At 38.7% G+C, this 26,860-nt stretch overlaps 1 protein-coding gene across 1 annotated transcript; it reads left to right on the top strand.

The window, feature by feature from the left end:
* Positions 1-4,357: 4,357 nt before the first annotated feature.
* LOC127657558 (myocardin-like) lies at positions 4,358-26,860 on the top strand. The gene is made up of 15 exons (XM_052146411.1): positions 4,358-4,684; positions 5,317-5,469; positions 13,230-13,286; positions 13,771-13,826; positions 14,487-14,553; positions 15,048-15,167; positions 15,692-15,867; positions 16,059-16,199; positions 16,313-16,617; positions 20,211-20,349; positions 20,471-20,905; positions 21,433-21,546; positions 23,352-23,489; positions 23,639-23,693; positions 23,850-26,860. Exons 2-15 carry the CDS (start codon positions 5,415-5,417, stop codon positions 24,254-24,256), a joined length of 2,265 nt encoding a protein of 754 aa, XP_052002371.1. The 5' UTR covers positions 4,358-4,684; positions 5,317-5,414; the 3' UTR covers positions 24,257-26,860.

Genomic DNA, 26,860 nt, shown 5'->3' on the forward strand with positions numbered 1-26,860 from the left:
GCAGCGAATTCCCTCTCCGATGACTCCAGAAAATCAATCCGTTTTTCAACGTCAGACAATCTTGTAACCAAATCAGAGAATGAATCTCCATGGAAGTAATCGATCGACATATTACAGCCAAATCCTCCAAGTCTGCAACATCCTTTGTCAGCATTGTCGACACATTCATCAATTCATGCTGGATTTCTTTCAGTTCACCATCCGAATTAAATCTGAGGCTTCCGGCCTGCCTCTGCGGGGAATCAGAATTGGCACATAAGTGTCTTTTAATGACTCCAGAGCCTGAGGATTAAATTTTTTTTTTTTACATATTGTCTTCCTAGAACAGTTCAGAATCAGGGTGTATCGAATCTCACTGGGTTATACTGGACACAAATAGCATTAAAACTAGCAAAGTGAGCAGAACTCTTCGTTCACACGTCAGCTCCTCGCACGGCGCCACGTGACCTCCCAACTGAAGCTGTACAGAGTTTCATATTTTTGCAATGTTCCTTTCAGGGTTCCTGTAAATAATATTTTGTTGACTGAATGATTTGAAACATGGCCTTCCATGATAATTGTTTTGACACAAAAATTTCACTCCAATTCTAACCATAATATATTTTCAACATATTAATAAATGTTGCCTATAGTATGGTATGAGATGTAAGTGGAGGTTTCTATTTTCATTTTAACATTCTTGCATCTCTCAAAATCAATTAAAAACTAGCTTGGCGTCATCATAATAAAAAAATAAATATATTTTTTTTAAGTTAAGCTGAGCAATATTTGCCACAAAATGATACAACCTAATGGAGGTGAGCAGGGAGGGATGTCAAGAGTCTAAGATGGACAGTAACAGGTGCCTATCACAGAGGGATTCCCGAAAGGGAGGCTGAGGAGGTTAATGTAAGGCAGGGTGATGACATCACTTTTCCCCCAATAGTACACAGTGGCATAAATTGTCACACAGAAACACACAATGGCCTTGTTCAGGAAACATATGCAGAACAATTTTCTGTAAAAATAGTTCATAAATCTATATGTATGTACATTTCACCACAATTATCTATGGATATATGAATGATTTACCCAGAAATTCATACTGCTTATGGGGACAAATTCTGTGAATGCTGTCATTTACACCCTTCATGCTCATGATGGTCCCTATATTTATATTCAGTTTCAAGGTTGTCAAAATGTCTCTTATTAAAATGGCTAATTTTACCATCACAGACACACTGTACATTGTGACTTTACCAGCTGCTAACTGCTGCCATATTTACGGTCCATATTAAATGATCAGAATCCAGCTTCCTGTGTCTTTCTTCTTTCCCTGTCCTATCCTGTCTGATTTTCTCTGTTTGTCAGTTTCTCATAGACTTTCATGCTTACAACTTGTAACTTATTTTTTGGACTGTTTTGCATGTTTTTTCTCTTGTATCTTTCTCTCTCCCCTCTCTCTCACAGACACTCACTTGCTGGCTGTCTCTGTCTGACCTGCTGATACAGCAGCACACACCAACCTGTCTGTCAAAGCCACCAAACAGGTGGTGCGGTAATGATCTCCCTTTCCCAACCCCCTGCTCTTTCTCCACTTCTCTCCCTCTCACAAGCATACACATAGACAAACATATACCCCTGTTTGTGGGTTTAAATGTATTTTATCGGATGGTGGTGTAATGATGGTCACTTCATATTTTATGTATCTCTATGTATGCCTACACATACAAAACTATGAAAAGAACATTTTCAGAGTTATAATTTTATTCCTTGGAGTCGTCACCAGAAATAGAAACTTTTTTAATGTTTGTATTGGTGATGTTGTCTGCTTTATGCTAATGTCTACCATATCACAAACATACTAAAACAATTGCCATAAAACTTTGATTCAAAGAGAGAAACTCCATACACAGTTCACAGTGACAAACTTCTTAATAACAAACAGTCAAATACCTTGGAAGTTATTTGTTTCTATGGTAACACTCATTACACCAAAACAGCATTGTCGTTGAGAACAGCTACATTAATTCACCACTGGGCGGATTACTTACAGTACTCAGGTACTGATTACAAATTACATGACAAAAAATACAATCACTAACATAATCATGTAGATTAAATTTTTGGGGTAACCTAATCCGATTACTTTTTGATTACGTTCAATCTAATTCTGCATGGTTTAATTTTTTGAGTGGTGCTTATGTCCACAAATTCAGAAGAATTATCACAAATGTAAAACTATGAAGGAAATTTTCATGTTTTCATGTTTCCCCCCATGATGCTGATAGCGGTCTAGGTCCTCCATCAAAGACAGATTCAAATATGGTTGAGTTTAACAGGCAATTTCTTATTGGAGTTTCTAAAATTATGGACAGATTCCCGAGGCACGGTAACACAATTACAAACGGTCACGCATTTTACAAAGACCATCCGTGTGTGGTCAGAAGTCAGACCAGTTATATTTGTGAATCAACATCACAAAAACGTCTCAAAGTTTTCATTACACCAAAAGTGCATTGATATAAACATTTTAAGCTGACTACAAAAAGCAATTTTAGAAACAAAGTAATTTTATGGTGCTAATCCAATTGAATATGAAATTATGTGTATTTGTGCATTTTGATGCATTTGATGGACAAAACCCTTCCAAAGACATTGCGATACATGTTTATATTACACAGAGAGTGATAATTCAAATAAGGATTGAAATAAATTTATTTGAGTTGGTTAGAGTTGCGATAAGTAAAAAAAAACTTGCAAACATACATCCAAATGCTTCTTCAGATTTGACTTAGAATCCTTTGCATTTTACAGGATATTAACTTTTGGAAGGCAGAGCTTACATTGCACAGTGATGTTTTTGCCCAGTGTCCTCTTAAAAATGTAATTATCTCTGTAGATCCAGAGGTTAATTGCTGAGGTAGACCACTCCATCTTCACCTGGCTGGCTAGCAGCAAGTATCAGTTCTTAGTGCAATACACACAACCCTCCCCTCCTCCTCACTTCCGAAAACACTTGCAGGCATGCAGAATGTATATCAGTGGTGTGCTGATTTGGAATGAAAAATGTAAATATTGAAAAAACAGAATGATTAGGATGATAATTAAATTTTACTGCCGTTGCCATTTTAATATGTAATCATGTAATCTATAAAAAGTAATTTGAGTCTGATTATGAGTATTTTACAAGTACTTTTAATCCAATTAATGCAAAATGCTAAATGTTTAAGAACAAAGAACATTTTCAAGGTGACAATGGCATAATAAATTGCATATCAAACAGAAATGTGTGTTCACTACTTTTAACTGTTGAGTTCACTGCCATATTAGTTTTTACGTGACATCACAATTGTCTAGTTCGAGCTTTCACAGACATTTTTTTTTTTACATCTCGTAAATGACTAGGTTCAAGCATAAAACTCTAAATGGCAATGATAGGTTGATAACTTGCTAACTGTTAGCCATTCAGCTCGCTCACATGTAAAATTTCAAGCCAGTTGGCTCACATGGTACAAGCTGATTGGACCTTTGACATGTAATCGGGTGGGCAATCAACTTGCATAGTCTTTTTGCCTAACGTTCATATTTGCACTACAATCATATTATAGTTTGGAAGTAAGCTGGTTTTACAGCAGTGTGCTGCAAGAGTTTTCTCTGAAACCCTCCACCTCCCCATGTCTAGATCTGCTACATGGGGATTGTATTTATGTCTAATTGTGCAGCAGCATTTCATGCATGCTTGATGCAGCATGTCTTGTGTTTTTCTAATGGTTCAGCAGGAGCAGCATGTCCACATGCTAAGCTCAGTAAGTCTGTGTATGTTCTAGCAGTAGCAAGTCCCCGTACATATTTCCAGATATTTGATCATGTGTGAAAACTGTTGTTCTGATCAATTAGAAAGGTCATAGCAACCATAGAGTCTGAAGCTCTGGTAGGAGTTAAAAATTATAATATTGGTCTTGGTTTAGGGATTATGGTAAAAGCCTAAACCAAGTCTGTAGAATAACAGTATGTTGCAAACATAATTCAATTACAAAGAAAACTTAAATGCAGCATCTCTGTCTAGTTGGATAGAACTGTGGCCTATGTCTGTGGCCTATTGCTTTTATACAGTACATAATGTGCCACTGAAGGTCACCAGTTTTTACAGGCTCTTCCAGCTACCTACAGTATGGGAGTACGCCTGGCCCTATCACCCCCTGGAGAAAGAAGAGATAGGGCACACCGTAAGTTACCAACCCAGAGTCATCCCCCCATCTGTCAGCAGAAGCGCGTGCGCGCGGTGTGTGTGTGTGAGACTCTGGCGTGAGGACTCTGAGGGGGCAGGCAGGGGGAGGGTGTCAGGGTGCTGTTTTGATAGCCCTACACAGTTGGCTCAACCCCTCGGTATGGGGGTAGAGAGAGAGAGAGAGAGAGATAGATAGATAGAGAGAGAGAACGAGGTGCACAGGGTGAATTCTGTGTGGACGAAAAGAGGAAGAAACAGGGCCCTTTTCTTCCTAGATTCACCTGTGTAAGGGAATGAACAAACAGGCGAAACAAAAGATAAGGATCAACCTTGTCATACCACGATTTAACGCACCACAATATCTGCTTCCATTTTCTACCTCAATCGCAAGAATCTCTCTCTCTCTCTCTCTCTCCACTTTAATCTCTGTTTAACACCACTGTGCCAGCCCTCTGGAGAGCTCCGCCTGACTCTGTAAGTATTTCCTTCCATTCATACTACTGTGTCTATAAATATTATTTGTGAATATGCTTGTTCATTTGTAAAGCAATATCTGTGTTCCTTTGAAGACTTCCTGACGGACTTACAGTAAAAGTTTTTGTGATCATCATCTAAGGCCAATTTGTTGCTTGAGTAGTGTGTACTGTAGGTGTTTTGTGGATAGAGCACTTCTGATTAATATTGAAGAGAGATGTACAGTAATTGAAATTCAGCTCTTGGCAACATTAATAAAACAAATTATTTCTGTAACTCAAGCATCTGTGCACGCATTCACTCTTATCTGTACTGTCCATTTTTATCTTCAGCTGTTAAGTAAAAATACACTCCCATTACAATACTTTAAAATGTAGAATGCCTTCGAATACTTTTCTGTTTTATCAAGCAATGCTGTTTACAGGCTCTCTGTGATAATGTTAGAAGTAGCAGTTAGCATTTGAATCCTCCTGTCTGTGTCAGTCATACACACACTACAGTCAATTGAGTGTTTTTTTTCCTTTAGTCTCTTGTGTTTTTCCTTCTCTGTCTTGACTGTGACTAGCATAAGTTCAGGCCAAATATCCCTCATACCTCCTGTGACTCTCTTGCTTTGCTTCTTCTGTCTTCAGGGATAAGGAGTGTATAAAATCATCTTAAATACCTGTCCTGCAGGAGAAAGACACATCTTTAAACGCTCCATCACTTCTTCCTCCATAATCTCACCATTATGACCTTGTTGGCATCTGAAAGGTCATTGCTCATCCGCAATAAGTTCCGCTCAGGTAAGACCACTGGAAGGATTGCTAGTTTTGAGAGCCCCAAAATGTAGCCATCTGTGTGCTCTGGTTGGTTGTGTGAGTTCTGATCATACTTCTAGTGGCTTTCCTGGTGAGTAACCAGAGGAGTCTGGTAGCCCTTTTCCACCAACATGGTTCGGGGGTGGGTTTCTGGGTCGGTGCAAATTCTCGAACTGTTCTGCGTGCTTCTACTGCAGAAAAGGATGTTCCGGGGCCGGAAAACTCGTTCTGTACTAACCCCAAATGCTTGCTATTCTCTACGCAGGAACCAATTAAGTCAGAGTGCGGAGGGTGGGATAATGTTTCCAAACAACAACAGTAGCTACTGTCTGCAGCAAGGAGTAGTTCTTCACTTACACAAAAATAAAAAAACCTACAAAATTATAAGACATGAAAAATGTTAAAATAACGCAGATGAAACAAGCTCTACTTGCGATTTGGTCTTTACGGAGATCCAAGATAAATTTCAGAGATCGCAAAGGATAAAAATAGTTGACGAGAAGATACAGCACAAAATTATACATGCCGGCTTCAATCGGACAATTGACCAAATCATAAACAAACTGAAAAACACTTAAGGGAGTGCAGGGACCATTAGAAGGACATGAACAAAAGTGACAGTAGACAAAGCGGCAATGTTTTGGACTCGGACACCAACCAGCCAGCTATCTAACCGGGCATTGATTTCAGTCAGTCAACCTTGAGATAAACACTGAATAAATGGTGTCCTCAGTAACTGATCTCATTAAGTTATTATATTTGCCAACTATGTTAGCTATCCTTTCACTATTGGCATCTTATTTTGTGCATTGTTTTGTTCAGTAAGGGGTTTAAGCTACTCACTAAATTCAGAAGATCTGTTGAGTAAATTGGTGGGATTCTCAAACATTTAAATTTACATTTATGCATTTGGCAGACGCTTTTATCCAAAGCGACTTACAGTGCACTTATTACAGGGACAATACCCTGGAGCAACCTGGAGTTAAGTGCCTTGCTCAAGGACACAATGGTGGTGGCTGTGGGGATCAAACCAGCAACCTTCTGATTAACAGTTATGTCCTTTAGCCCACTACGCCACCACCACTCTAAACAAGATGTAAACATAATATTATACAGTATGCCATGGAAAAAATCCAAACATAATCATCTGCTACACCAATGTTCATAATGATTCCACTGTTAGTTTAGAGAATTTGCAAATAAACTATAGATCATACAAAATAATGCAATTACATTCTTTAGATGTCATATCTGACAATCTTGTTGATCAATGTAATAACGTTGGATTGCATTTCTTTGTATGTTTAAATATGTCCTCAAAAACAGAATTTAAAGCTGCATACATACACTGTGACACACATGTTTGTTTGTGGGCAGGTTAGGTATTCACGTGAAACTACCACGTAGCCGTTTTGTCATCATTCGGTTCTCAAGTCAGTGGAAAAGCACAGCCGGTTACGATTTAGATTGCCCCAGCCGTGAACAAGATGAGCACAGGCTCGTCACAAGAACCATTGCCATTTAGTTGGAAAAGGGCTATGGTTGGAGCTCTTTTGCAGCTTTGGAAATCCTGGTATGGAGGTGAATGCAGCTGGACTTACAAGTGGTTGGCATTAGTTTAGGGTGGACTTGCCAGTATATTTAGGATAAAATCAATTGCTAGATGACCTCTGACTTTGTGAGGTTCCACATTCTCTTATCCTTCTCCCATATTGTACAGATGTGACTGAATGGAAAACTCTACACACTAAAAAAAACATGCCAAGTCATATATACTTTCTCATTTTCACATCTCATTTAAAATGTCATCGGAATGACATTTGTTTCTAAAAATTAGTCTTAAAAGGAATAGTTCCCCCCCAAAATTAAATTTTGTCATAATTTACTCACCCTAATTACGTTCCAATCTCAAACGACTTTCTTCTCTCTGTGAAAGTCACACAAAAGCAGAATGTTAGCCTCAGTCACCACTCACTTTCATTGTATGAAAAAAAGCAAAAATGAATGGTGACTGAGGCTGTTCCTTAATTTCACATAACTTAATGTGTTCCATGGAGGAAAGTCAAATGAGTTTTGAACACCATGAGTGTAAGTAAATGATGACAGAATAGTTTTTTTGTGTATTTGTTTTAAAATTCACTAGATACAGTTTACTAAACATAAATTAAATCTGATTGTATTCATGTGTGTCAAGATATCATCTGCAATATGTTATCCAAGTAAAACGAGAGCTTTACAATGTGATACATCTTTATACATCAAAATAAAGTATATAATGTGGACCTTTAAGTACTGGTAAATCTGTCTTGGTTCAGCATTTTCTTTTTCTTCCCCATATTTTACAAATGTGGGCAGCAGTACCGTCCTTGCTGAAGAACACATAGACAGTGGACAGATTGCCCTTGTTGGTTCCCATCTGTGGTTGGAACCCCTTCAAAAGCAGTGCCCCATTTTCTTGGGTTCCTTATAAACATCCCACTGGCAAGCTTCTGTAAACACTTATTAACAGTCTATCTGACACTCAAGAAAGGGACAGATGTAAAGAAAAATAGATACAACAAAATACATTTAAAAAGAATCAACAGAGAATCAGAATTCTTAAAGAATACAGCACAGAAATAGACTGAAAGTCAATAGATAGAAAGTAGGAGAATCTATTGTGATGTGAAATCTTATCCTGCTTTGGTATATTGGATACACTGTCCATTGAATCAGCTGAGACCTTGAATACGCTGCTTTGTGCAGAAGATGGCTGCCTCTTTGGCAAATCCTGATCCATAGTGTAAACAAAAGGTTATTAAAGGGGCTGTAAGCGATGTTTTCATGGAAAAGTATGCAAAAACATTCCTACTCCCTTAAAGATATTAATAAAATAAGTGACGTGAGATATCTCACCAGTCTCTGTGACAGCTGCAGACTTTGTAAACAGCAAACAAATATCTGTCTGCAGACCACGGACATTGATGTTTTCACCTGTCAATCATTTTGCTCGTTCTCATAGTGTTGTATTTGAAGCAGATAATTGAGGCTATGATTCATAATGTTTGTCAGTTGAGGGTGCTCTTGTGCTACTGTTGAATTTGACAGCCACAGGAACAAACAATGCTGCTCTTTTGCTCAGGTTTGGTCTCAAAATGATCTTTGGAGGGCGGGTTTTGGATTAAGGGGACGTTGCTAATTCTACGGCTCAGTCACATGAAAGCTTCAAAATACTAAAATCGCTTACAGCACCTTTAATTTATAAAACAGAGTTTATTATAACTATTACAATATGTCAATATTGTCATGAAAGGATTTTAGGCATTTGATCTATGTTTTCATCATTTGTTGGTTAATACAGCCAATATGTGCTATGGCTCTATCAAAACATTGCTTGCCTTGTTTGAGAAGTCCAAATACATATTGTTTGGTGCATTGGAAGACAAGACAAGAGCCTTGCTCTTGCTTGGTAATGGCAGAATGGGGGAGAGTTTGGAAACACAATTTTTGCAATTCTATTGTGTTTCAGAAGGGTTTAATGGAAAAACCTAAAGGCAACACAGTTTCTTGTTAAAAAATAACTACCATATTTCCATGAAACCTCACAGATAAGGGATCATTATGTGGGCAACTGTAAAAATAAAGAGAATTCTGATTTTTAAAGATGTCACATATTATCCAAGTGTTTGGATGTCCCAAAGGGCACTGTTGGTTCAATTATCACAAAGAGGAAGCTTCATCAAACCACACAGACTTGGCCAAGAAAAGGTCATCCGTCTAAACTTTGTGATAACAAGGATGCTGAGAGAAGCTACAGAGAAGCTAACAATAATTTTTAAGGAGCTGAAGAGTTCAGTAGTTGAAAACGGATTAAATGTGCATCAGTCATCCATAATAAAAGCTCTGCATAATACAGAGAAAACTGCAAAAGGAACCCATTACAAATTAGTTCACCCAAAAATAAAAACTTCTCATAATTTACTCATCCTCATGCCATACCAGACTTATGACTTTCTTTCCTTTGCAAAACATATTTCTCCCCCCAAATTTGTTTTTAATATTTTGTGGAATGTATGAGGTGGTTTTCTGTCCGTACAATTTAGATTGTTCATGTCTAAAACCTTCAAGCTCCTAAAAGGCCATGAAGGCTGCATAAAAGTAATCCACACCTTCTGAAGTGATGTAATAGTTTTAGTTGAGAAACAGCTAAAAATGTAAGGCCTTATTCACCATATATTTTAACATCCGGCCAAACTGGAACTCAGTGCAGGCTTCAAGACGTTGATTCTTTGATTATGCAACTGGTTGCCAGGTCCTCAATTCCGTAGCACATCAGTGAGTTACAATTTCATTTTCTAGTGTTTATCATCAACATTTTGGTGACTGCAGCACATTTTGCAAATATCCCATAAACTCAGCCTACTACTCTTTTATTTTAACTAGCATCTGCATTTTCAAAATAGCCCAATGTGAAAACAGTGAACCTGGCAACTTTGTGTCTGGTTTGTGTACAGCAAACTGCACATGTCAAGTGTGAGGAAGTGTACGAACAAGCTTCTCTCATGAATGCACAAAAGGGATTGCAGATGTCAAGATTTATAGTCATTGAGGACTTAAATGTTGGCCTGCTCTCTCCTAAAGCAATCATATCACTTCAGAAGACATGGATTAAACTACGCAATCATATGGATTACTTTTATGCTGCCTGTATGCCCTTATTAGAGCTTCAATGTTTTGGACCCTATTGACTAACATTGTATATACATACATTCTTTCATTCAAATTTAAGATGGCATGAGGGTCAACCATTACTTTAAATCAGCTGAAGAATGAAGCTAAGTCTTGGGATTAATATTTACACCCAAACAGTATGCAAAAATATTTACCGAAAAAATGTAATAAAAACAATAATCATAATTTATTTGTCATAAAAAAAGCTTGAAAAAGACCCAAAAGTACGTAAAACAAAACCTCAAACAAAAAACATGTTTTAGTGCTAAACAACGCAAGTGAACACGCAAGCCACTGTAAACAAACTTATCTCATAGTGCTTTGAATGTGCAATGGACATCAGATTTTCATCAAAAAATTGACATACCTTCTGAAGACTTATATGAAAAATTAAGCATGAATGCATGGACTAGTTTTATGATACTTTTGGGTCTTTTTCAATGCTTTAAATTGAGTGCCCTGCTATTCTATTGACAAGACCAGAATATTCTTTACATTTGTTTAATTTTTCAGCTTCAGAAAGTCATATGAAAAAATTGTGACCACATTTTTATTGAACTTTTCCTTTAAGAATTTTTGCATTAAATTTTGCATTCACTAAAAAATTTTTACAGAGAATGAATTATAATTGTAGTATTTGTGATTTTGTTCAATGAGAGAATTGGCACAGTGTCATATTTTCATACTCAGTGTCATATTTAAATTTGTTCACTATAGTCAGGAAACAAAAATGATTTAATACTAACCCTCATCTTACATTGAATTATAAAACATTTGGGTGTTTTGATTATGTATTGGTGTTCAAGCATTCTCAATAGTGATCTTAACAGGCGCCATTACTGTTGAGTAGAATCTTACAAACCTTAAACTCATTTTGCATCTGTGCCATTATGTGGTCGAGCACACCAATCATCATTACTAGAAGTTGCCATGGCACGGCATTTCGTGATTTTTTTAATTCCAGTATTCCAATCTGATTTTGTCTTATGTCACTCAACATGTCATTCTCTTTATGAGTTAGGTAAAAAAGAGGAAGAATTTATTTAGCACAGATGACAGCAAGGGAGTGAGAGAAAGAAAGAGGGAGAGACAGCTGGATGGGGGATGGGAGGGTAACAGAAATAGACCTTCAGAGTGATAAATAGTTACCCCCTTCCTCTCACGTCCACTCTCAGATCTCAAAACTCAGCATAGAGGTGCATCATGGGAAAAGCCACCATTCCTCATGACTCCTACCACCTCTGACCTAGCCATAATTCACCTGCTGCTTTAAGCATGTGTTTGTGTGTGTATATATGCTTTTAGAAGTTCTATAATCAGTAACTGGGTTTTCATCCAACTATTTTTATTTGCATTTTGAAATTGCACAAAAGAAAGCCTGAATTGAAATGTTTCATATGTGAATAAACTTTCAAAATCCAATAAAAATTTAAACTATGCTAGGCAGAGGTGGATTTTCCAAAGTTTCACATTAGTTAAATATGCAGGTGATGGAAATAGTTTGTTTGCAAATCTTTGATGATTTCTGACCATTTGTGCACATGTTATGATTATACACTAGTTTGATGTGACTGGCCCAATGAAAAGCCTGACTTTGGAACAGAATTCTGCTAACATTGCCCTTAACCCACAGCTGGTCATTAAAGTGGATCCTCACAATCCGCCAGTTTTGAGATTGGGCACTCCCAGGTATGCGGAGGCTGGCGGAACTTGTGCTTTGCAGCCATTTGAGCCCTCATTATATCAGATATTGCACTTATTCTGTGGTGTCTCCTGGCAGAATGTAATAAAATGAGGTACTATTGCTCCAGTTCTGCAATTAAAACTCTCCCTGAAGCAAGGAAGTCATTCAGCTGCTCCATCATGACAAGGCAGCTTCCTCAAGATGCGCATGACGTAGTGGATGGAAATGTGCAACAATTTGTGTTTTCATTAGTTGAATTTTTAGCACATCAGACTAGGATAGTGAATAGTGTTTGTAAGTTAATAGTAGCTAATATAAGTTATGGATTTATGATCATCCAAAGGCACTGAGTTTTGCAATGTATTTGACATGCACTGGGCTTAGAGTCATAAAAGCTGTATGATCTGCATAATATAACATTGCACGTCCTTCAGTGTGAGAAACTCAGGCTTAAGATATGGCTATGTTCACACCGCAACTGAATGTGACCCAAATCTAATTTTCTGGCCGAATCTGATTTTTTTGTAAGGTTTATCACATTACATTTTAGCATAATATGTAATAACATTGGGAAAAACAGCACAACATATACAGTATGAAATGTAAGAGTTCAAAAGAAATTCTCAGATTTTCTTTGATTTGCTTGTTTTATTTGTGTGTTTTTTTCCTCTCCATTTCCCCTCAATTTGGCATGCCCAATTCCCAATTCCCAAAGTCCTCATGGTGGCGTAGTTACTCGCCTCAATCTGGATGGCAAAGGACGAATCTCAGTTGCCTCTACATTCGGCATCTTATTGCGTGGCTTGTTGAGGGAGTTACCTCAGAGACCTAGCGTGTGTGGAGGCTTCATGCTATTCTCCGTGGCATCCACGCACAACTCACCATCTGCACAACTGAGAGCGAGCACGACATTATAGCAACCACGTGGAGGTTAACTCAATGTGACTCTACCCACCCTAGCAACTGGGTCAATTGGTTGCTTAGGAAGCCTGACTGGAGTCACTCAGCATGTCCTCTATTCAAACTTGCAACTAAATGTGTGGTAGTCAGCGTCTATACTCACTGTGCTACCGTGGCATCTGTATTAACTGCATTAACTACAAAAGTATTGACTTACAATCAAAAGTTTTAAACAATAACATGTCTATATATGCTGTAAATCAAGTGCGCAAATGACAAATGTTGAGCTGGATTGATGTAAAATTCACATTAAACCTGACCTGGCTTTTCACGCTGAGGGTACACTAGGAACAAATTCCTATGACGTGCGGTGTGAATGTAGCCAAAGTGTGTATTTCAAATAGTAAATATTGTTTTTATTGCAAATATATATATATATTTTTTTTTTCAGTTCTGCAGTTAAGAATACAGAACCGCAGACAGCAAAATGAACTTAATAGAGAGTCTGGTGAGTTTTTGTGTGTGTATTTATGAATTCTGATCATTGTGCCTCTCATATCGATTTTTCTTGCACCATCTGCAGTGTCACTTTTGTCTCTTATTTAAACGACATTCAAACATCACTCTGGTGCAGTGTCTGAGAATTCCATTAGTTTAACCAAGATTGAACTTAATTGCTCGAAAATAACTATAATCAAATTAGTTATCTAGTAAATGTATACCATAATAAAACATATTATGATTGAACCAAATTATGTTTTTTCGACATTATAACGTGATAATAGCTGAAGTTTGTCAAGGTTTTAATGGGATCCTCCAAAATGAGGTGTAAATGTCATAAGAGTGTCCTTTTGGTGGTGACAGATTAAATGTTTCCCTTTCTGCTCTAGCTCGGCAATAAGAGGTCTTCATGAAATTTCTTTGATTTATACTTTTCAAACTATTAGCAGCTTCTTTTCTTCACCTTATTTTGTTCTTTCTCTCCTCTGTAGGTACAAAGACCCCTGTCCCTGATAAAACTGGAGAGAAAGAAGTCAGCAATGGCTTGGTGAGCCATTAATTATCTCTGTGTAAAGTGGGGAAATATAGAGCATGAATCACATTTTACAATAGATGTGCTTCTCTATACTGTACCTTTCTTCTATCATCCCAGATAGCCAATTAGCAAAATTATTTACACTAACTGACTGAAATTGTATCATCTTACAAAACTTTCACTTCATTTGAGGGAGACGTGCTATACTAAAACATTCAATGGCAGTAGTATTACATATTACAGTAATACAGCAGTATTCTGAATGCAATTCTTTATATTAAAACAGCAAAAACAGGGAGCCAGTGTAGATAATCTGCAAAATACTCACAGATGACAAAATTATCTGATAACTGATATGAGTTGGTCTTCAACCTCTTTAGCATAATTTAATGTTTGTAATTCATGTCAAGTCAATCTTGTAAACTATTAGTATTTGTTGGGAAACACTGTTAGCACAGTTAATTGTGTTGTAGTAAGTCAGTAAACAACAGCTGGTTCAGCATAATTACTCTCAAAAGCTCAAAGTGTAACAAACCAATGGGAACAGTTCTTTTTGGGTATGTTCACCTTTGTACTTTCTTTCACAAATACTTTGGTAATACATGTTTACAGTAATGTGATAACATTTGCTGCTGATAACAGTTGATCTGACTGGGCTATTTCCAAATGCAGCGTCAGACAGAGGATGGCTCCACTCAGAAGTCACCCCCTAGTGGTCTGACTGCTCAAACTGCACCAGGTGATGCCTCATCCATGGCCATTGAGAGTTTTCCAATATATTCTGTCCTGCAATCATAGAAGAATATCCCAATACCTTTACTAATCAAAGCCCTAACCTTAAAGCTAGAATGAGCATTTTTGCCATTAGCTATTCATACATCCATGGGTCTCCATTCTTCAAACAGCTCTTTGTGTTTGTAAGCCATGCAGCTAAAGGTCCTTCAGTATTGAAGTTATTGTTAGCAGCTTTTTCTGAATGACTGAATTGGATTACCTAACAACAAATTATTTTGTGAAAAATAATTTATAGTGGCTTTAATATCTGTCTTGAATATATTCCCCCTTTTTCTCTTTTCTTATTATAAAGCAGAGCAATTGATCTGCCATGCACATGCCCCATCTTATCTCACTATCATCTTTTTCTCTCACTAATTCTCTTACTCTCTCTCTCTCTCTCTCTCTCTCTCTCTCTCTCTCTCTCTCTCTCTCTCTCTCTATGTCTCTCTCACACAGACAGGGGTTATGCTTACAGGCAGAAGAAGGCTCGTCTGGCTGAAGATCTGCATGAGAAAATCCAGAGATGGCCTGGCCCACTTGATCTCCTGCAAAGGAATATCCTGCCTCTAGAGAACAGTGAGATATTTAACTGAAATGATGCCTAATAAACTGAAAATGAACTCAGACATTAAACTCCTTAATAAACATAAACACACTATGCACACCACACATTAATACACATTGTACATACAAAACTTTAGTTTAATTACATTTTTATCGTATTACACCACCTCAGCAAGGTGATATAGCTTTTTAACATTAACTGTGGCCATTTCTTTCATTTACATTGTGGGGACCAGTAAGGCAGTCAAAAGCAAAACTGATCAGTGACCAATGTCATTGCAAAAATGCACTTTTTAAGTTTTTAAGCCCTGATTAATCTATTAAATGAGCAAAACTGTCCTATAACATAGAGGTGACCATGACATTGTGAGTAGTAACTGTTTAAATTGAGGGATAAAATGACTGAATGTGTAACAAAAGCCATTCATTATACTATATTTGACTAACACACTTGTAGGATACTGTATATTATATCCAGAATTGCTGCAGAAAAACTCATACCTGACCTGTTTTCTTTCTAATTCCCTTTGCCTCAGCTCCTTCATTGCCATCAGATGTCTTTGAAGATAACAACTCTACCTCCTCTGCATCTCCCGAGCAACTCGGGATGCACCAATCTCCTGGCTTCTCATCATCACCTGGGCTAGGCGGTGACCAATCGCTGAGTGATGCGTCACCTGTTGGTCCGCCCATCAGCCCAAACGGTGTACAGGTAAAGATGTGTGAAGGGGCATAAAACAAAGACACAGTATCCTACAATTTGTTTTGTTTACAAAACACCTTTTTACTTTTTACATTTTCCCCCCTGCCTTCTTCAATTTAATTTAAGTTCAGGTTAAAATAGCTGAAAGAATTATGGTTGTTCCACATTTTCACCACTGCCAATCCATCTTTACTAAGCAGGGCAGATTGGCATTGCTCCCGGCAACCGAGTGCATCAGCCAGCCAATGACCATGCCAGTAACAGGGTCAAACACTATATCAATGACTGGGAGACCCAAAGGGATGTATATTCCCTCCCAGACACCTCCACTGCTGCCAAAGGTACACAATCACACAGAGATTTCCTCATCCCATTTCATCTCTCTTCCATTCCTTCAGTTCGCATATTTTTTCCACATTGAATTTCTCACATTCTCTCTATGTATGCTTCCAAGACAGCACAGTCTCCAGCTCCACCTTCTCATTCCATTCTGGCTGGGTCCTTAGTCTCATCCCGCCCTCCACGGCCAAGAAAGCCTCGTGATTCTAAACCCAAAATGAGGAAGCTGAAATACCATCAGTACATTCCCCCAGATCAAAGGGCTGGGAATGGAAGCGGAGGTGGGAACACTTCTCAAAAGAATAACAACAGCCAGACTCTGCCCATTGATTCCTCCTACTCCCACCTCTTGCAGCAACAGCAGGTGTTCTTACAACTACAGATTCTTAACCAGCAACAACAGCTCACTGTGCCAAACAGGTAAACCACCAAAGTACCCATAATGTAGACTATGAAACTGTACAAGTCATTTATTAACCTCAAGAACAAGGTACGCCTATGAGTACGTTTACATGTGCAGTTATAATTGAGCTACAGCCTTTATTGGTTTGTATAAGTATACGTTGTAAAATCTCATTAAATGGCTATATAATAAACATAATTATTTGGCCTTGTATAGTGGACTAGAAATTGCATGTGTTTCTCCAGAGAAGTACTTCTTCAACTTCACCTAATGTGGTCTTCTCAAATAGCAAAGTGAACCATATAAGTAAACTAGTTTCAAATTGACTTGACTCTGTGATATCATTATAATTGTCATTAAAGTAACGTTATTTTTTTACTTTTCATTTATCAGTACATAGAGTCAAGGCAATTTTGACAAGAAAATTATGACTGGACACTGCATCATTGAGGACATTGTATTCACCCCAATATTTCTTAGTGCACATTGGTAAATGGTAAAAATGGTCTGCACTTATATAGCGCCTTTTATTAACCTTAGAGGTTACCAAAGCACTTTACACTGTGTCCCCTTAACACACACATTCACACTCTTACACCAATGGCGCTATCATGGCATACATGGCTAATGCCATGCAAGGCACTAGCCTGCCATTAGGAGCAACTTGGGGTTCAGTGTCCTGCCCAAGTGGAGTCCATGTGGAGTCCTGTGGGCCGGGAATCGAACAACCAACCGTGCGATTAGCAGCCGACCTGCTCTACCCGCTCTCTATTTGGGAGTTAGTCTAATTTCACCAGTGGAAATGCAAATCACCCTAATGGTGACTTCATACAACTACTAACCAACTACAAATAAATAACAATAGTTAAAATAAATAAAACTATATAATATTTTTATTTCAATTAATATTATATTTCCCTATAAGTTCCCTTGTCTTGACCAAACACACATAATTTATTTAAGCACAAGTACCTATGAGTAATCCCCCTCATCCTCAATTTTTTAGATGATCATTTTGAGTCATTGATTGGCACTTTTAGATTTGAGTTATGATCCCAAAACTTTAAATTTCAAGTAACGTTTAATTTGGTTTACTGTGTGCTGAGGAGCCGAGATAGGGTCCCGGCAATTTCAGTTCAGTGTTGTGGCAGGAGGGACACAATGTCTCGTTCCCTCCATCAGGGTTACGAAAGTAACCAGGACGTTCCCTATCTGTCACTCACTCGACGTTGTGTCGATGTAGTGACACTAGAGGTCCCTATATGAAATGGCACAACTAACTGAATTGTATTTCATGGACTGGTGGTGCGAGACCACTGCGTGCCTCCTAGCCAGTGTACCTGGCTGTCACGTAACCTCCATCAATGGTCCTACGAGCTTCGTAAGGTCCCTTGCACCTCGTGGACAAGTTGACTGTAAAAAATGGGGACAGGTCACCCCAGCCGTGGCCTCTTCTCTTTTTTCTCCCCCCAAAAGAATGGAAATTATTCAGCTGGGGGCTGTAAGTGTCCGCAGGGGGGATGATAGACACCACGGAGACCACACCCTGCCCGAAGAGGGAGGCAATTGTGTGGAAATACGTCACATGGTCTGCCCAAGGAAGATGCTGGTTTACCAACGGGGAAACCGTCTTGTGGAAGATACATCAGACGGGGTTACACACAGGCAACCAGCGCATGTGGAACACCTACCCCAGTACAGGGCCTATTAGCGCTGTACTGAGTACTGGGCCCTGCATCAAGTTTCTCTGCAAACTTGCCTGCCACAGGGCTAAGGAAGAGGGATATCCAGGGTCCATGACTTCGTGAACACGGCTGGAGAGTAAAAAGCGCACGTCTCCCCCTTCAGGAGGGGAAAAGCACTATATGCAAGCGGTACACCAGGCCAGTTGTCCCTCAAACTTACCTGTTTGTACCTGACAACGCATGGGATGAAACCAGCTCAACACAGAGATTGTAGAACCTCGCAAAGGTGTTGATTGTTGCCCAGCCTGCTGCACTGCAGATGTCTGCTAAAGAGGCACCATTGGTCAGGGCCCAGGAGGCCGCCACACTGGTGGTGTGTGCTCGTAGCCCCAAGGGGGGTGGCATGCCCTGAGCGTGATATGCCAGAGCGATGGCATCAATGACCCATGGGGCGATCCTCTGCTTGGAGACAGCACTCCCTTTCCACTGTGCTCAGAGCATCTAAAGCTCTGTGTGCGATCCAAAAATATGTGTAAAGGATGCACCGGACACAGCAAGTGTGGGTCAAGACCAAGGCTGGGTCTGCCTCGTCCTGGGGCAGCGCTTGCAGTTTCACCATCTGATCCTGAAACTGGGTTGTAGGAACTTTGTGCACATAGCCCAGTCGGGGGCCTCAGGACCACGTGAGAATATTCTGCAAATTTGCCATGGTCATGTTCTCGCAGTGAGAACATCACCCATACACGAACGCTGTCTCTACGTGGGCAGCGCCCAAGATCGTGAGGCAGCGTTCATAGCTGTCGGAAGCAGAGAGGTAATGACTGCAACCAGGAATTGTATACAAACGGAAAGGCATCTTTAAAAAGACACTCTCCCTCAATGCCACTCTTTTAGGATGGAAATATACTCTTTTAGAGGATGAATATACTCTTTTAGGCTTTTAGGCCCAGGGGCATTTTCTGCACGAGGGGGAGAAACCACTGTAATGCGCCATAAATCCAACAGATGAATGGAACGGCAGAGGGATTAAGCTTGCTGAACACAACTGCTCGGCTCCGAAGAAAAAAAATCTGAATGAGTGGTTGTGAGCCAGCTATTTGTCGGGGAGAGTGGCATGCAAATTCCACTCGCCAATTCCCACTGGCCTTTTCTCAAAGATCAGAGGTGTTTCAGGCTCCAAATGGCAACCCCAGTGTCACTACATTACACAATGTCGAGTGAGTGACAGATAGGGAACTTGATTAAAACTATTAAGAATAGTGAAATAGCAAGCTTAAGTAAGCTAATTCATTTAATTTGAGATAGCTATTAGTATTAACACGACACAATGAGTAATAATTAATGTAGATGTTTTCCAGTTGACCTTTTCCGTAAAGTTCACTTCTGGCTTTTTGGCAATTTGTATTATTTTTTTAATTCACTGTTCTGTCCATCCATGTAAAAATGTTCAGCACCTTCAGCTGAAACAACATGAATGCAGTTTTCTCATCCATTTACAAACGTACAGTATGTTCCTAGCATTCGCCATGATTCACCTCTACCTTGTGTTTGTTGCAATCTACTTAAATATATGACCGGGTTAAATACATGACTGGGTTAAATACATATCGTGCATCGCCTCAAACTTTCAGAGCATGAACAATGCAAAGGCCAACAGTGGTCAGATTACCATGTATACATGCTGGATTAAGCCAAGCAGTAAACGCCATCATCCAGGTGTTTTTGGTAGATTTCTCAAAAAACTAACTGGTACAATTTCAATCGATTGTCCAAACGAAATCAAAATTATAAATACTGACTGTCTGCATATACTGTATTCTTGAGGCTTCAAACGTATACTGTGTACTAAATGGTAAAAAAAAAATCATAAATATTCTGTGATCAGTAAAGACTAATAAATATCTATTTTACACCTCCATCAATAGTGAAAGCCAGTTGAATATTTCCAGAACCACACCTCAAAGCTCCCCTCAGTCAGGAACACCATCAACATATCCATCCACCCCTGATACAAGTCCAAGTCACCAGGCAGAGCTACTTCCTTCAAACCTAGATGACCTAACAGTAAGATTTGTATTGGTCTAGATGGCATTTACATCAGTTATAAAATAAGTCTTTATAAAATGTTTTTATTTGCAATCTTTGGAGAGAATTGTGAATATATAGAATTTTCCCTGTTTCTCAGGTGTCAGTGCTTCGTCAACAGTTGCGGAAACGTGGACTCCCTGTTTCTGGCACTAAGCCTGCACTGCTGGAGAGACTTCGCCCTTTCCAGATGCCTCGTCCCCCAGTAAACCTCGCTCCACTTTGCCAACTTGGTGCAAAACTAGAACCCTCTCACCCTGCTGGCCTCAACCAAATCCCCACCAGTCTAGATGCCACCACCAACCAGGCTCAGATGTTCATTCATACCCCAGGATTAGCAGAGCAGAGCTTTGCTGGTGATGGCTACCTCACTTCTCCCTCTGCTGGCTCCAGCCCCAGCATATATATACCCTCCCCTCCAATGCCCTCTGGTGCCATACGGAGACCAGGCCAGGCAGCAGATGAGCTTAATGTGGAGCTGGAAATAAGAGAGAGGGTGAGGAGCAGACCTAGAGAAGGAGTAAAAGACACTCAGGTGAATATAGATACCTGACTTTTGGGAAGGGGATAAACAGCCAGGTTAAACATTCATCAATGATTAATAATGTAATCTGAATCATTTGGCAATTGTTATATGATTTTCACCATTTAATTGTAATGGCTAATCTTCATGTAATACGTATAAAACAATTGCATAAACAATTGCATTAAAGTATTAGATTGAATGTGATATTAGCACTTTGTTATGCTTTTTATTTATTGTAAATCTTCATGGTCATATACAAGCCATATGGAAACCGAAAACTCCAGAGATATCTGCAGAATTGAAATGTCATTTTCAAAGTTCTACATATGTCCTACCCTTTGCATTTTGTTTATATATATTTTGGCCAATTTGGTTATATTTTCAACCAATATAGGATTACCAGATAAGATAATATTGCTAGAGTCTCAATAAGGGTGTTGTACTCTCACCTCTTTGTAACACATTTTACAGTTTAAATAGCTTCTGCAGAAAAAAAAGTCTGCAGATAAGTACATTTGATATGCTGTTTTCTGCAGATTTGTGGAGGTTCCCTTAATCCGTTCCTGCAACAGGACCCAGGATGCTCCAGAAGGAAACTGGACTCAGATCATCAGGAAGTGCTCTTTACATACTGCACTGGTGATGGGAAAGTATGTACTTTGAGTATTTAGTGACATGGATGGGTGGAAAGTGTACAGAAAAATAATACTTAAGTAAAAGTACTGTTACTTGTTAAAAATTTTAGTTTGAGTAGAGTAAAAGTACCTTTCCTAAAAACTACTTAAGTAAGAGCAAAAGAGTAGCTCATTTAAAAGTACTCATGAGTAGTGAGTATTGAGTACTGAGTTGCGAAAGCTATGCCCCTTTATAATAAAAACTCTATGCTGCAATTTAAAAATGTAGCACACAAACCCTAATTTACGTTCCCTTTCACGGCTGTTTGCAAGAATGAATAAAGAATATAGGTATTTTATAGGTGTTTGTGACTGACAAATTTTAAATACATCACTTATCTATGATACTGTAAACACTACATTAATCTGATTTCAAAATAAATGTATGGGCGACATTATTACAGAAACTAAACTATGAAAGTTATTTTCAATATCATAATGTATGAAACAATTACATTAAAATCAGTTTATGTGCAGGGTCTAATTTCCCTTAATGCCAACTGAGAGAGTTATTGTTGCACATAAAACATGTTCAAAACAATGCAAGGAATGCAAAAATAAAATAAAAAACACTAAAAAAGCAGGGTCACTTGGCACAATAGAGGCGGTAGAGCAGTTCTTTGGTACAAGGGCCACATTAGGCTTTAAAGGAATAATTTTAATTCTCACCCTTATGCCATCCTGGATGTGTTTGACTTTCTTTCATCAGCAGAACACAAATTAAGAGTTTTAGAAGAATATTTCAGCTCTTTTGGTCCATACCATACAAGTGAATGGGTGTCAACATTTTGAAGCTCCAAAAATCAAATAAGTCAACATAAAAGTAGCCTAATCCATGTGACTCCAGTGGTTAAATCCATGTCTTCTGAAGAGATATGATAGATTGGGTGAGAAACAGGTCAATATTTAAGTCATTTTTTGCTATAAATTCTCCTCCCTGCTCAGTCAATCTCCACTTTCACTTTCTTCTTTTGTATTTGGTGATTTGTCTTCATGCATATCACCATCTACTGGGCAGGGAAAATTATTTCTAGCAAAAATTGAGGGTGAATAAATGTTTCTTTTTTTTAAGATAAACATCAAGATTGTTGTTAAATTTTTTTTAAATTTAAAATATAAAAAAGCATATAAAATATAAAATTTATCTTGATGTGTTTCTTCAAATTAGAGGCAGGATTAATGCTGATATCTGCTTGAGCAAGTTAAACTCACATGACACAGTCAAGCAATTGGCCTTTTTCACTGCGAAAAGCCCTTCCAGGTGCAGCCGAGATATTCAGGTGTTGAAATGTGTTTAAGGCAATCTCCACATCCATAGTAGTTGGTGCCAAATCTGCAGCTGCCATTCAAGTTTTTTACGTGTGATTTGATTTGATGGGAGTCACGACACTCTCTCTAGCCAATCATGTTGCTAGATAAAAATAAAATCAGGAGAGGGAGGTAGAGAACACAGAAGGTTGGAAAATAGTGCATTAACAGTACAGTTACAGATTCAAGTAAAATAACTTTTAAACTACTTAAAAAAGTACAATTCCTGGGAAAAAGTAGTTAATTACAGTAATGTGAGTATTTGTAATTTGTTACTTTACACCCCTGGTGACATAGTACGCCTGTATAAGGACATATTACTGCATCATAAAATTGCATCTTGATATTACATAATACATTTGCATTCTCTTTAGCGCGACATGTTTGGGGCAATATTATCCCCCATAAACATGCACAGATGCATACTTGATCATTGAAGTTGATAATTTTTTCTTAATTATTCCTAATATCAGGTGAACTGTTGTCAGCTTTGCGATGTGATTGGCCAAGATTTTGATTTGCCCATGCAAATCACAGCCAGTCCAACACAAGCCTCACCTGCTGTCCGCAGTTTAGAGGAGGAGCTACAGGAAGCTATTCAAAGAGTGCAGGTAAGTGTATTTGTGTTGATGTGTTGCCGGCTGTCTTACAATTAACTAAGTCATGCAACTACTAATGTATTAATTGCTCTACATCAACAATGAGAAGTGACTTTGAACTGTGTTCGACTTCCTGTCTGCTTTTTCTTTCACCATGTTAGATGGACCCTTCTCAATCCATAGATGACATTCTGGATGAGACTATTGGTTGTTCAGGTAAGTGCCATTTGTTCTAGTGGCTCATAAACAACATATTACATGCTGGTCATTGTTGGTAAATAGGTCATTCCACATCTACTGAACATTTCAAAGACCATGACTTCACCATGAATTTATGTAATTATCTCACAGATAACACTTCTTTCCTCACAGACCTCCAACAATCAGCCACTACTGTTCTGTCAGGATCCTCCCCTGCCTCACAGTACGACCAATCACAGTCCTCCAAGCGTCAAAAAGATGACAACTTCCTTTCCTCTCCTCTGTGCTCTTCACTTCTTTTGGAGCTCCCTCCATCTCCTAACAATGCTCCGCCCCTTGGTTCTACCCCAGCTCCGCTTCCCCCTCCCCCTATCTGCACCACTCCACCATCTAGCTCGCTGTCCAGGAAAAGAAGGTCAGAGGTTCCTGCTTTTGACCCTGCTGACTGGCTAGAGACCTTGACCTCTGGCCTACACACACTCACACCTCCTGCTGCCCCATTTCTAGAGAGTGACTTTGGCCTTGACGCAGACCTGAATGTCAACAGAGTCCTTGACCTGATGGTGGAGCAATGGTGAGGAAAGGGCGAAGTGTGCGTTTGTATGTGCGTATGTCTAATTGTATGCATGATTGGAAATTCACCACCTGTCAAGTCCTGGTCCCAGGAGAGGTGACTTCCTCATCCTCTCATCCATTCTTCCATTTTTGCATCCATCCATCTTTGTCAACTGATGTGACCAAACAGATCTGACTTGTGTTGACTGCTAAGCTCTACTCCACGCAATGTCGAGAGAAAGAGACAGAAAGGGAGGAAAGAGAGAGAGAGAGAGAGATGCTTTGGTACCTTGTTCAGAACAATTCACAAATCTTTGCGCATGCGCACATACACCACACTTCCACTTTTGTTCCAACCAAATATTAATATATTATACAAAAAAGCGGGTTTTCTCATTGATTCGCCTCTTGCTTCGGTGCCAGACAAACTGTCGGCATGTGGCAACCGTGTGGAGCAGCGGGAGTGTCAAACAATCTGTGTGTTTTTGCAGGGAAGTGTATGCGCTCCCTGTATGTGTGAGTATGCTTCTCTTTGCTGTATGTGTTTGTGTGTTTGTGTTGGCATATACACACTTGCCAGCATGTTCTGTATCTACAATGCACCGTAAATGAGGTGCTTAAAGCACCCAATTGCACTTGTTTCTGTTTATACTGGTGTATATTTTTTTCCCCCATTTCTTGCAGTGTTACACACTGTTCGTATTAAGTTATGTCCTGCTCTTTCTGGACTAGTGTATCGTGGGGCTAGTGTTAACTCAAAAGCATTAGCTCAAAAATACAACCTCTAAATATTTAATAGTAGAATAACTGTTACTACCTTTAGGCACAAATATAGTCCAAAACAATGCTGGTCAAAGGCCAGTGGGTCTCTTTAGCTTGATTGCAACCTCAAATTAGGTAAGGACTTATGGAGAGAACAGGCTTTTAAAGAAGACAAATGTAATGTCCTTGGAAAATCCAAAGGTCTTGACCCTTGATTTATCAGCCCAAACAATGTGTACAAATTAAGGTGTGATCTTTCAACCTTTGCTGTTTAAGTTTTCTTAATGGGACCCATACAATGTTATCTACCATTTCTGTTTACTGAAATTTGACCTTTCGTCTGCCGTTATGCACTGCTCTGGACATCGCAGTACATTACTCGGAGCAATATGCTTCCAAGAAAGGGCAAAGGGATACAACACATTTAAATGTCCAAAGAAAGTTGTGAAAACAATCTCTTTATTCTTTCCCAGTCTTATATGTAAAAATTCATGTGCGTAAAGGACAATATTTTTGATAATCAAATATAATGTCCAGAGATCAGTATGCACAAAAGTGCTGGAGAATCACAGCATATGTGCCGCTGAACATTTATGGTTCTCAAATGTATTGGACTTTTATTTCTGTAACCCCAGGACACACACAACTATGGTTGCTAAGCCAAATGTTGTGTAAAAATAAAGCAATGACCAACCAACCAACCAAAAAGCAAACCGTTTATGTGTTTGATCAGATATATTCATTGATATATTTATTGAATTATTTATTATAACTCTGCCATCTATCCATGTTAAAATCATATTGTAAACTGTAAAATTAAAGTCTTAATTGATTTTCCCACCTGTAATCTTTTTTGTCATTTTTTTTATGAATGAAAGAATATTTAGTTTCAACAGAAGAAGCATTGAAGCTTAAGTATTTATAATCATTAAAGGGATAGTTCACTCAAAATTTAAATTCTCTCATTATTCACTTACCCTGATGTCATCCCAGATGTGTATGACTGTCTTCAGCGGAACACAAATTAAGATTTTTAGAAGAAGATTGAGCTCTGTCAGGTCCTTCTAATGCAAGTACATGGGAGCAGAACATTGACTGTCCAAAAGTCACATTTAGGCAGCATTTAAATAATCCATACGACTCCAGTCAATCAATGAATGTCTTTTTAAGCAAATCGATAGGTTTCTGTGAGAAACAATTTGATAATTAAAACGTTTTTAACTTTAAATCGCCGCTTCCGTCAAGGGCTCTGATGCAGTTTGAAATGGCCTAACTCTCGCGTGACATTAGTTCTTCACCTGCGCGCTTCATGCAATAGCTACGTGAGTCAACAGCTGTCACGTTTTTTAAAAGTTAATAGCATTTTAATTATCAATTTATTTTTTACACAAATGTATTGATATGCTTCAGGAGACATTCATTGATCGACTGGATCGTGTGTATTACTTTTATGCTGCCAATATGTGACTTTTGTACCATCAAAGTGCTGGCACCCGTGTACTTGTGTTATGAGGACCTGACCTGAGGACCTGACCTGAGGTCCATCTTCTTCTAAATATCTTTGTGTTCTGCTGAAAAAGACTCTGGGTGGCATCAGGGAAAGTGAATAATGAGAGAATTTTTAATTTTTGGGTGAACTATTCCTTTAAGTTTACTCAATTAAAAACTATAAGGATGCATCAAAACTGAATCTTGAAACTAAAATAAGTATATCTTGAGTATAATAAGTCAAGGTGACCATGGTGGTGATCACTAAGGTTTTTTTCTTACAGGAAATGTAAAATGTCCCTTAGGCAACTTCTCAGTAAATCATTACACAGCCCAAACTGTTCCTAATGTGTTTGTCAGCAATAAAGTCAGCTCTT

Source organism: Xyrauchen texanus, chromosome 17, assembly GCF_025860055.1.
Source record: "Xyrauchen texanus isolate HMW12.3.18 chromosome 17, RBS_HiC_50CHRs, whole genome shotgun sequence".
NCBI classification, from domain to species: Eukaryota; Metazoa; Chordata; class Actinopteri; order Cypriniformes; family Catostomidae; genus Xyrauchen; species Xyrauchen texanus.